The 12,930-nt window shown below is 46.1% G+C and overlaps 1 protein-coding gene across 1 annotated transcript in view; it reads left to right on the top strand.

The window, feature by feature from the left end:
- Window positions 1-1,694: 1,694 nt before the first annotated feature.
- The window catches only part of LOC131287801 (tyrosine-protein phosphatase 99A), a 38,635-nt gene continuing 27,399 nt past the window's right edge, over window positions 1,695-12,930 (top strand). Inside the window, exons 1-2 of the mRNA XM_058316885.1 lie at window positions 1,695-1,791; window positions 11,817-11,983. Coding sequence (XP_058172868.1) covers window positions 1,695-1,791; window positions 11,817-11,983 — 264 coding nt within the window. The remainder of the gene's footprint in view (window positions 1,792-11,816; window positions 11,984-12,930) is intronic.

Consider the following 12,930-nt stretch of genomic DNA (forward strand, 5'->3'; position numbering starts at 1 on the left):
ACCCGCCTTTATATACTTTTCCATTTTCAAGTTCGCGCTGTAGACTACTGGAGCAAAATAGCATATAAATAAAGAGGGAAACCCTCGCCGAGCGTCACTCACGCAATTTTCCATGTGTTGTGGAGCAATTCGAGCAGTCGAGTATCCTTTCGCTCGCAAACGATAAAAAGAGAGAGACAGAGAGTGTGGCCAACTCTCGCAATCGGCGCAGAAAAATGGAGACCATCCTCTGCGAGCCCACGAAGCCAGATGTCGATGCTTCGACGGCGCTTCCGGAAGCGAACCAAGTTCAGTCCCGTGCTATCCTTGAGCGTGCTCGCGTCAACCGTCCGCGGAGTGTTTCCCATCGCGTTGTGGGTGTGTGTATGTACGAACGAGAAAGCGTCGATCCTGGTTGGCCCATTTCCTGGCCGCTTGTTCCACATCCGCCCAAGCCCCGGTGTCCCGTGCTTCCCGACCGATGATCACGTGTCGTGGCGGCTGGAAAAGTTCGACCCACCGCACGGCGTGCCAATAAATAGTGTGACAAGCGGAAAGCAAAACAATAAGTGAGGCGAAGCAACAAAAAAACACAAACCCCGGTGACAGCTCACACTTTCGCTGGTGAAATCAAAACGCAACCAATGTCAACAGTGCCGATGTTGGGCGAGTTCGGGCGGAAAACGTTCGAGCTGCGGCCGCGGTAGGTGCGTGCGTGTGCGTGTGGGTGGGTGGGAGTGTGAGTGTATGCTTGTTTGTCACCACTGCTGTGTCGTTCCAGTCGGGCAGCACTTTTCCGACGCGCGACCAAACATAGTCAGGTAAACAAAGGCGCTAGTCAGTGCTCGGAAACGGAAATGGCTGCCGCCAGCCTCCCGGAATGGGAAGGAAAGTGCTCGGAAGGCGATATGAGGGTGGTCTGAAGTGTGCGGAAGGAAAAATGTGATAAATTACCAACTACTTGAGAGGACTGCAAAACCTCTGTGTCAATAGGAGTATCCGCGCAAGAGTGCAGTGGAATATTGGAGAAGAATATCTTGGCGAAAGGAAAGCGGGTCAAGTGTGTGTTTCACGAGCTTTCACGGGCCAACATAAGCAAGTGGAAAAATGATACAAGAAATCCAAATCCCCCACCGAATGCGTGCAAATGAGCATCGATTCTAGCGATGCGGTTTCAAACGGTGTCGACGGTGTTCGAATGGTGTCGAATTCCTTCCGACTGAAGCGGTTCGTCGTGCCAAGGATAGCGAGGATGATGTCGCACACCGTGCTGTCTGTGTGCGGGGGCCCATCAAGGGCAGACATTGCGCACGGTGCGGAAGCGAAAATTGTCCCCCGACAATAATAGATCAGTGCGAGTTCGAATTAGCATAATAATTCACCCATTCTGCCGAAGAAAAACCCCCGGAAACGAGGCCGAGGTGGAATTGTTCATCGCGCGGGGCAAATAAAGAAAAGGGTTTCCCCACTCCGGCGTGGGGGGTTGGGAGCGGGGTTGAGTGGGGAGAGGATGTTGGTGGCAGTGACTGGCAGTGTATGAAATATTGGCCACATTACCCGTTAATGGTGCTGCCGGAACGGGGCGCCGGAGTTGGAGCCGAAACCGGTGCGCCGGAAGCTGGCGGAAGACGCCTTCGTCGGCCTGCCGGGCCCCCCTTGGATGCGCACAAACAAGCACCGTACCGATCCGCCCGACGGCCACCGGTCCCGTAACCATGAGTTATTCCATCGTGGCCAAGTGGAAATTTATCGTCTGTGGATTAATTTTTGCAGCAACCTTCATTACCGGATCCGGCACGACGAGAATATTCGGTAAGCGGTAGGGGGGCGGGGTGACACAGGGTACTATTCTTTTCACAGCCACTGTGGGAGAAAAAAAATGAAAGAAAAGGAAAAACTAGCAGTTCCAGGTCCCGGTTCCCTGGGAAACGTCGGCCAACAGTAGCAGTTCGGTTGATAAAACGGAGAAAAAGCTCATAATACATTTACCCACTTCACTTACCATTTATTGTACTTTCTTTCACGGGCGAGAGTTGCGGTTCCAGCGCGCTAGGGAGCACAAAGAACCTGCAGAGTTAAAGAGCTGCTTGAAACGCATAGGCACTATCTGTTTTTATGTTTAGTTTTCCTTCGTTCTCCATTTCAGACGAACTTTTATATCCTCCTGCGGTGGACGGTTTATAGCGGGCGTTCATTTCGGTACTACCTTCACTCGAGAAGCGTCTCCTGCCAGCTGCCCACCCCACGCCAAATGAACGTTACCTAGGGACCCCGTCCCCCCTCCGGAGCTGTTGAGCTTTATTGGATTTTTATTAAACGTTCCCTTTAACTTTGAAGGATCTTCCAAACGTTATTACGCGCATCATCTTGAAAGGGATAAGGGTGAAACCCACCCGGGGCTAAGATGTTCCCTCGATGCCGGTGCCAGCTGCTAACATCCCCATCGCCGTTCGTCTGCTTGGTTAGCTCTACCGAAGGTTTTCCCCGTACTTTAACTTCACTCCTCCGAACGGGATGGAGTGGAACCTTTTCACCTCTCGCAGCAAGCAAACCCGGTGTTACAAAGAGCGGCACGGAGGTTCTCGGGGCTCCTGCGGTCTCTGGCATACCACGATCGCATCTTCAGGCAAGATTTTATGAGTTTTATCGATCGTTAATTATCGGCTGCCGTCGATGGAAACCGAATTAGCCTAGAAGTGCACTGATTGCCGGTTGGGTCGATTTGAAAGTAAAATGAAACCAGAGGCCCCCGGTGTTTGGAGCTGGTAGACCGGGCCAGGGCGTTTTCCCGGTACCTCCGCTTGACTTCTGGTATTTGTTTTACAAATACACCGGCGTTTGCGAGCACTCGTCGACTACAGAGTGGAGTTGATGTTCGATATCGCTACGGGTAGAAATACATTCACTGAAAAATATTTACTGTAACATTGAGCAAATATTTTTGCACAATAAAATATTCTACCGCAACTCTTTCTTGTACCGGGAAATCGATTTCCAACACAATAGCGTTTATGTGCACAGAGCTCTGCAGGTCGCGGGTCGTTGTTCATCAGTCATAGTTTTTTTCTGTTCATAGGAACAAAACCCAGGTCACACAATTTCAATCGATTGTCGTTTGAAATGATGTGAAAATGTTGTAATTGATTTCAACTGGCCAATAAAAACTCACCCAGAGCAAAGGTGTAAACAAATGATGGCCAAATATGACACTCGACATTGACGAAGTATCTATTAAAGGGTGCAGTGCTTTGTTTACATATCGACCGAATCAAAATGTGTTGTTTGGCAAAAAAACATTTATCTCAAACAATGAACATCACTCATCCTCTACCAAAGAGGGGGTTGTGTTTAAATTTTCAATCAACGCTGCTCGGAATCGGAAAACAATATGTAATTGAGGATCATTTTCACTAGTTCTACAGCTTTTTTTTCCTTTTAGTTTATGTAGCGGAGTGGATGCTGTGAAATGTGAATTTGTATTACAAATTAAACAGGAAAAAAAAACTTCTGTTGTTACGTACTTTTAATTGGCGATATCAAAATTACGTGTTTAAAAGGAGTTCAATAGAACTGGGTCAACTGTAGTGATTGGCTTTTTCTCTAAAAAATATGCTACAATTAATTTGAAAGGTAAAACATCACAAGAGCGGACTATAGAATACACCAGTAAAGTCAGTAGACAGAAGACTAAAACAGAAACAAAAGCTATTGGCTTTGTGAGGATCAATTATTTAAAAGAAGTAAATATGCAGGACTGTTCTTTGAGCTATTCACTGCATTCATTATTGAAATGGTCTCAGTTGATGTCACAAGACCTCAAAGAACCACCAAAAACAAAGCAAAAGCTAAATACAATACCAAACATGATTTGAAACATTGTACTGTGTACTCACTTTTTTTGGTGCGTGCCCAGGGTGTCACGGCATAATTTAGGGCATATCTCGGAGAACCAAACTCGTATCGCGGCCAAATGAGCACCAAAATGAAGAGGATAGTGAAAAGAGCAATCCCTCATTTTTACTTTTCTAAAATAATTGATCCCCACAAAGCAAATGGCTTCGGTTTCTGTTTTAGCCTGCTGTGTACTGACTTTATTGGTGTAGTGTATTGTTGTCAAGTTGCGAACCACATTAGTCAACGAGGTCCCACTGTAAAGCAAACGATCCAAACGAACAAATTTCATTTGCAACAAATCGATCCAAGAGCCCCAGAGTGCGTTTGATAGCATCGCTACAATTTAACAACCATTTTCGGGGCATTATAAACAACGGCGTCGTTGATGTACTCCCATCGGTTTAATATTTCACTATTAGCAACCGCGTACACAAACACACTCACCCACACGCCGGCAACCGCCACAAAGTACAACCAGTTGACGCACCGGTTGGGGATTTGTAGGCAGAATCAATTGCTACCGAACCGATCCGAGGAACCGGTTGCCGGTTCCCGCCAGGCACTGTCGGGCGGAAAAATTGGCCCCAGACCGAAACGACGATGTACCCGAAAAGATGAAACACATCATCAAACCCCCCTCCAACTCCATCGCCATTGCCAGAAGCAGGCGAGTGGAGGCGTCTGGTACAACAACGGCGCACATCAGCCCGAACCGGGGGGAAAAGCGATACATCCTTGTCAATATTAGCAATTTAAATACACATTGCCTCGGTTGAGTGCGGCGATGGTAACATTTGGATTGGCAAGGGGGTGGGGGGGGAGAGTTTGGGATGTCGGTGCTGCTGCCGACGAGTGGCAGCCAAGCGCGAATGATACGCAACCAGTCACACGTGGGCGTTTTTGGGGGCCACTTTTCGCATCCGAAAGGGTGTAGCAGACGAACAGCTGGATACAATCCTTCGGCATGCTCTTCAAAACCCGAACCCCGCACTTGTGCAAGCCGGCGTTGTCTTTCGCTTCAGCCCGTGCCACCCCTCCACCCTCCCCCTCCACGCCCACACCCCATAACAGCGAAACGGCTGGTGGCCAGAAGTTTGCTCCGGACATTTAAAGAATGCTCCAGCCGACCGTGGTCGTTCGCATTTTCCGACTCGAATGCTACGACAATTTATTCGGTGCGATACATTACAAATGATTGATTTCGGGAAGGGACGGTGTTCCGATTTCGGGCAGGGCGTCGAAAAAGGGCGGCGAATAAAAAAAAAAAAAACTGGTTCAAAAAAAAGCCCGACCCTTGCGTACCCTTTCGGACCAACTTCAGGCAAACAAATCACGGTGGAATTAGGATGAATGGTGAAGTATTTGGTTGAATTATGGGCGCACAAGTTGTGGGCGTTGGACACAACTGCCCTGGGGAGGGAGGTGTGCGCAAGAGAAAGTGATTGTAAAAATCCTACGATCGATTGCTGTGGTGCTGCGAAATATTGGAACCACGAAATACTAAATGCTTTTTGTCCACCCAATTATTTCGTGAATTTGATGGCTTCGGGTGTAAGTAATTTACGCCAGCTATTACTTTCTACTGCAAACGATATAAATATATTTTGCTTTTCGATTTTTTTTTTGCTTGTTCACTTGATTTTATTTTACGAAGTGACGAAAACTTCTGGCAAAAAGTGTCGAAATAGCGAGTCAACAAATATCTGATTGGTGCAGAGTGAAACATTAATTGCGACCACTCTTTTTCAATGTAACTGTTTCATTATTCTACGAAGCCATTTTTGTCCTCATGATTGCAGCATGTCCACAACATCTGTGTAAATAAAATTCGACCACCAATTTTAAATAAAAGACGTTCTGTATTTACCGTTCAGCAATTTATAACACATCAAAGGTAAGGTTTGCAAATTAAACCAAAAAGCAATTACCGGTAGCTTTGCACACTTTCGATAAAATTATTTCCCAGCCCATCAGAAGACAGACAACTTTGAGGCCAGATGTAATCAATCCGGTTTAGAGCCCAGTTGTCGCAGTTCTTTAGCAACAATCCGTACCGATTGGCAGTGAGTTATCTCGGTAATCTTATTTTACGAGGAAGCAGCTACTCGTTGGGCCAGGTTGTTCTAAGTAAAGCATTCCAGTTAATCCGTTTAGTGATTGACAATGACAAGATAATTCTAAGGGTAGTGATTCGAAGCTTCCTCCGAAAGTTGGTCTATAATATCATGCAACATCACGATACATCCATCGAGTTTTATTTTGAAAAGAAATATATTTCTTAGAAGAAGTTACAATATGGTATTAATTAAAAATAGCAGTTTTTTACCGTCATAGAGCATGTTTGTTGGTTCAGAGAAGAACTCAGGGATGAAGAAAAATATTACAATAAAGTTGTAACCCAAATACCTTCCCATACCAGATTATGTATTCAAAGCGTGTGCGTTCCATATGATGGGAGGGGAATGTAAAAACATCATTTGGTTTAAAACCCTATAGTTTGTGGTTTAATGCACCAAATATATCATGAACTTTGAAGTAAATATCAAATCCCCTTAGTGGCAGAAAAGGTTATCACTATCCCAACTACCACCTAATGGTTTAACGGCACACTTCAATGCTTTCACTTCACGTCAGTGCTTCTTAATAGCGAAGCTGTGTGCTAATGGTTTGCCTCTGGCCATGATTTAATGTACATAAACATTGAGTTGGACCCACGGAAAGAGAAAGAGAAGGCTAGAGGCAGATTGAAGGTTCCCACAGCCCAAAACAAACAGCGTACTGCTGTGGTAACAATTAAATATTATCTTTCGGGACGAAAACAAGCGGTCAGTGGGCGGGAGAGACCCCTTTTCGAAGGATGTAGCGTCCGGGCGGGTATCGATTCCTTTCCGTCCTTCGCCAAACCCCGATACACACGCTCATTATCGTTAATATGCGTCCCTTTTTGTCGTGCGGCGGGTCGGCACATAATTGACGAATGACGACAGGAGGGCCCATTGTACACAAAGCCCGAACCGCCTCCCATTTACACCTTCGTAATAATCCAATTAACCGGGCGGCGAAGAAGAGGTTGTTGAGGCAAACGAGATTATCCTTAAACCGAAACGGCCCATTCGCTCCCCCCCCCCTCTCCCCCCTGCCCGCCTGCTCCGGGTGGTGACTGTCGGATATGATTTCGTAATTTGATTCAGCGAAAGCTTCCACGGCTTGTTGTGGCCGCAGCCACCCGCTTGACGCACGCGGGAGTTGATACTTTCCGGTTTTTAGAGACGAGACAACAGCGGCGAACGATTGGCTGTCGGGGTTTTTGGCACCCAGTGCCGGTCTTTATCACATCCGATTCAATCCTTCGGTCCTTTTTGGTTCTCCCATTCTACGGTACGATATGGATATGAAGCTGCCAACCGCCCAAATGAGCCGCTTTCTTAGAAACGATTCACCCTTAAATATGCCGCCGCTCGTCAGCCTATTTTGAATGGCTGCAAATGGCATCGGCCTCGGGCCGATCAAGCCCCGATCCCTTCCGAGACCTGGTCTACGAACGGTGCTGGAGATCCACAAACTGTAACACAGCAAACGCGTTGGAGAACGCTCGCACAGTGGGAGTTTCGGGTGGCCTGCAAAGGGTTGAAACTTTCGAAAAATGTGTGAAACAGATCAAATTTACAGCATTTCCCGGCTTTTTATTCCAAAGTCCCATCAAAACACTAACAAGTGCCAGGTTTCACCTGACACGTTGCGCTCTATAACAGCATCAACGCATCATTGATGGCATGGCAACATTACCGTTCTATAAACCAACATTCAATATCTAACATGCTTCATCTCGCTGTCGATGTGCGTCCAGTAGGCGACGAAGCCCGAAATCAAGGTTTGAGAGCTGTCAAATCGTCAAGCGAAATGAAACATGATATTGAATGTGGCTTTGCAGAACGGTAATGTTACCATGCCATAGATGATGCGTTGTTTTCATTATAGAGCGCAACTTGTCAGATGAAACCTGGTACTTGTTAGTGTTTTGACGGGACTTTGGAATAAAAAGCCGGGAAATGCTGAAAGCAAGTATTAAAAGTTCTTCATAATGAAAAAAAAAACAATTTATTAGGAATGAAATTTGATTGTAAAAATAGTTGCCTAGACGCAGAAAGTATAAATAAAAAAAAACTAATTGAAAGTTAATAGAACCCTCAAGTTGTTTATACTTTGTTTTTTTTTTTTTAACTTTACAACAAAAGCCTTTTAAACGGCTTCACTATGACACAGTGCATCTTTTTTGCTCGTGGGTTAAACAATCTGTGCAGATTGCGAAAGCAGTATTTTTATTCCTCTTCCCATTTTTCCTCTTCCTCTTCCTGTGACTTTCTTTCGCACTTTCTTTTTTTCCCTCGTTTTACTTTGATTAACCACTCCAGCGAACTGTAGCACGGTGTTCTGCATTCGACAGGTTCGGTTCTGCAACGTCGCGTTCGCCAGCGGATTTGGGGTAACATCTTGAGTTGTGCGAGAACAGGGCACCGCTTCAAGGTGACAACTTACTTCCTTTTTTTCGCAAGTTGAGTAACTCGAAAAAGAAAGGAAGAGAGAGAATAAAAACTCACGATAGAAAAAAAATGTGAGCAGTGGGATGTCGCGAACAGTTGATGCCACAAATCTGGCGCTTACATTTGTCTACGTGTGTGTGTGTGTTTGTTGTAGTTTGCCTTTTTTGGTGTATCTACTTCTTTCCCGAAGTTGTTCGCTGGCATTCTATCCACCTACCGAGAGTGGGAAAGCGATTCGGAAAAACTGATAAAACTACCGTACCGCGTGGCGCTGCGAAAGGAGAAAGTTTTCTTTGAGGAAATAAGAATTTTTCCCGCAACCACGGTTCGCGTCCGATCTGGTTGATCGGGGAAAATCTCTGCTCGCACGCAGTAAGGTACCGCGCACGACGAAAGGTGAACCACGGATGGGTTTTCCGGAAGCGGGTCTCTTCTTCCCCTTGTCGGTGGAGGCGGTCGTGGCGGTGTGGTGGCGCGCGAAAAGATTAGTTTCACTTCAAACAAGTTTGGCGAGCAACTCAATCAACCGGTTAAATGAAACCTTTCCACTCCAGCACGCGGGCGAAGTCAGTTGTGCAGCGGAAAGCTGTTTTCGAGTGACTGAGCATTCGCGTACGGTATATGTTGTGTGTTATTGAAGCTTACCCGTAAACTTTCCCCGGCGCTTGGCGGTGGCTTACCTTATCGAACAATTATCTGATCCTCTTCCTAATCGCGGCGACCGAAAGTGCACGGAAACTTCGGCGCTACACGTCGGCGCACTGATTTAGTGTTTGTCCCCTTTGGCGTTGGCGAAGAAAGTTGCGTGAATTGAAATTCGGTGCCCGGGGAAGATTTTCGGTACGGTAAAGTTATGGCCTCGCCGGGATTTTTCGCCGTTGACTTCACCGCTGCCAATCCGTCTTCGGGGACGAATTGAAGCCGGGTTTTGCGTCGCTATCGCAAACGGAAACGTGATAGATTTAACATTAAACTCTCGCTCTCTAAAGCCGGTAGATTTGGGTTTGTTTCGCTTTTCTTTTACACCCAAACCCATCAACTTGAAAGTTGTATTGTGAATCGAATGATTTTTTATTTCATTGAACTTTCTTGTCAGCAATATCTGTGACGCTTGGCATCCGTTCGTCCCCTTTTCGACCTGTCTATATGGATCGGTAATTTATATTCTTTCTCCATGGGGCGATACACGGGGCGTGGCGCTTCGGGAGAACAGCACATTGATTTGCTTTTTTATGTTTGTTGGCATGCCTTGGGGAGTGGAAGAACAACACCCACATACAGCCAGAAATGTTTGTTATTGAATGAAGCTTTCATGTTTAATAACATCATATTGATATTTGTGGAACAACTCAATCAAAAATACTAAGAAAAAAGGAAGATTACGCATGAATCTTTTAGTCATTGCACATAAGGTTTAGAAATAGGGAACAAACATCCCCCCAAAGTATAATTTTTAAGAAATATTTTAAAAAATTTATTATATTCCGTACCGCATGCAGCACTCACGATATCTTATCATTATTTGGTAGCATTAATTGGGTATTACCTTTAAATTGCTCGGCAAACTTTTCACAAAAATGATTGTGTACCCAACAATACACCATCCTGTAATTGCTCCCACTTCGAAGAAGTTATAATCTAAAATGAGCTTACAGAACCACAAATTTCCCCCCTCATTGTGGTACGGCCCGTTACGCAATTGATCGGAAAGCGCTTTCCATCGGCCATGCTTCCCTTGCAAACGATCTCCCTGTGCGGTGCTTTTATAAACAATTTAATTTAGGTTTCTCTTCGGGCCAACAAACTATCTCCAGCCCGCCACCTCATGCTTGGGGCGGTCTGTGCCCGACCATTGAAGCATTGTGCTGTTTGCTGTGTTTTGAAAAACTATTTCAATTAATCCCAAAGTTATCAGTCATCAAATAGCTATGGCCGAAGGCGTTGGAAGTTGCGGCCCTACCGTCGTCCTCACACGGGGGGAGTGGGACAAACTTTGCGCTGTAACTTTCTGGGGCCGCAGCAGGCTCTGCCCCGACAATGGCCGCACGACATGGGGCGGACAATCGTCCGGTCCGGAATGGCAACCATTGAGTGTTTTTGTTACGTTTCGTTTCGTTTGCGTTCGGAAGGTTGGGTGGACGAGCTGAGTGTGGCGAGAGGCGGGCGAGGGGAAATAAAAAACAGGCACCAAACACACACGCAAACTTACTAGACCTCCCACTTCCGGGAGGACCTCCCAGTAACATATCTTTCCCCGCCGGCCATCGCCGTCGTCATCCGTTGCCGTGCGAGCTCGAGCCGATCCGATCAGAAAGCTACAATATTTCCTCCCGTTCAAAATTAGGTACGATCTGTTGCAAAAACAAACGCTACAGGAGGGCGGCAGCAGGAACGACCGAAGGGTGGTGGTAAAGGGCGGGGAAGAGGGAATATGTTGCGTGTGTTTTCGCTGATAATAGTTTCCCGACGCCAGTGGACGCACACTTCTCCGCAGGGTAGCATATTGTTTACGAACATAACTTTCGCCCGCACGAAAACGGCGCAACATGGGCGGCGCTTTTGCCCTGTGCCACTTTTAATCGATTCGAGCAAACCCCAATCCCTCCCCGGTGGGTTTTGGTGGTGGTGGGTGGTTCGGGGAATCCAACGGAATCATGTCCAGAGCTCCCGTAGCGGCCTTAGATTTGGGTTGCGTTAATTCGAGCAATTATAGAAATATGGCACCACATGCTTGGGGAGAGGTTCGAGTTTGACCGAAGGAGTGCGAAGAGCTAAATGATGCTTGTAGAGTAAATAACATGCTGTGATAGGGACAATCTAAAAGGATACCTTCGCTATTATCATTTCAATAACAAATTTAACATTGTATTCTACCACATTGGGAAGAACACACATATAAGAAAAATGCTCCAACTGTTTTCCAAATTTAATGTTAATAATAAATGTTTAAACGGTCACTTTCCGGAAGAAATATGTTTACCAAGTTCATCACATTCATGGCCTTCATCAAACATCCTCCAAATGGCCCGACGCACCGGGTTGACCCGCTAAATTATGTATCGATAGGGCTCGGCTTTAAAATTTACGCATGTTTGGTGTCAGGAAAACATGGAAAAACGGCATTCCGCAGGTCAGGAGTGCAGCACATTTACGCCCGCGGCCATTAATCATCGTCGACGGGGCATCCTCGGTGAAGGCAGGCGCGGGAGATGCTGGAGGATGCGAACTAGAGACGAACGGCGGTATAGAACAACGCGCTCGCGCCCTGTAATGGACATCATCATTTTTCATCGTTTGCTTTCCTTCAGCGGTGCTTTGCTGGCTATTTTATTTCCGTTGCCTTTTCGAAATCATTCCGCAAACAGTGCGTAACTCGTGTTTTCCGTCTCCGTTCCGTTGCAGATATCGAAAACATTGCCGTGGTCAAGTACGTGGCGGTCGCCGGCAGAAACATTACGCTCGATTGTCCGGGCGTTAACGAGCGCTCGCTGGTGGAGACGCTGGTCTGGCGGACGAGCCACACCATCGCCGAGTACATCAACGGTTTGCCCCTGGTCAGCAATCCGCGGGTAAGTTGTGTTGGCGAAGTTGTTTATCGTGTGTCTATTGCTCCGCAAGGGGAGATGGGGGAGAGGGCTGCCGAAGGGGACGCCGAACGCCGGACGCCGGGCGAGCGAGCATCATTACTGTAATGAAAATTGCGGATCATCTCCGTAATCTGCTTTGGGCGATAAGAAGCAAGGTTAATACAATAATGTGCTGATGGGGCTGAACAATCCGCGAACGGTCGAGTGCAGCCGGGCCGGGCGAAATTAAATTTGCCAGCAGCGGGGGAAAAAGAATCTCCACAACATAAACCCAAACACAAGCATACACACACTCACACAAACATAAACATACCCGAGTCCGACTCACTTCGCGCGCCCGGTGGCACAACATTAAGGCCATCACATTTTCCTCCCATTTCATTATGGCGATGTTTTCCATTTATTTCGTATGCATCTTGAATTTTCTTCACTTCGCTTCTGCCATCATCGCTTGGAAGAGTTCCAAGTCGGCAAGGCAACGTGGAAATTCCTCTCGAAACATTATGCAACCTTTGATGACTTTTCGTGTAGGTCAGTCAAGCGCACTATTAACTACATGGATTTATTTCCCAGAATGCGAAGCAAAACAGAAATAATGTAGTAAGTAATGAATTCGTACTTGCTTGGGACTTTCTATTTTGATACCTCAAGCATGACAACGGTGGTATGGATTTCGAGCATCTTTATGCTTTTTAGTGCACCGAATGGTTGAAATATTCTTCTTTGGTTAAATTCATTTAATTTTTGAAGATTTATTTAGATATATTTTATCTACATCTTATGTACAACATTAGTTCAAAAACAAATTTGTTATAGAAACAAAGTCAAACAGTTAATTCGATATTTTCAATATTTATAGAAACAACTTACAAAAGCAACATGCTCTTCCATTCTGTGAGGATATACCTTATGTTCCGTAGTAGTTAACT

The sequence above is a fragment of the Anopheles ziemanni genome, chromosome 3 (assembly GCF_943734765.1).
Source record: "Anopheles ziemanni chromosome 3, idAnoZiCoDA_A2_x.2, whole genome shotgun sequence".
Taxonomy (NCBI): domain Eukaryota; kingdom Metazoa; phylum Arthropoda; class Insecta; order Diptera; family Culicidae; genus Anopheles; species Anopheles ziemanni.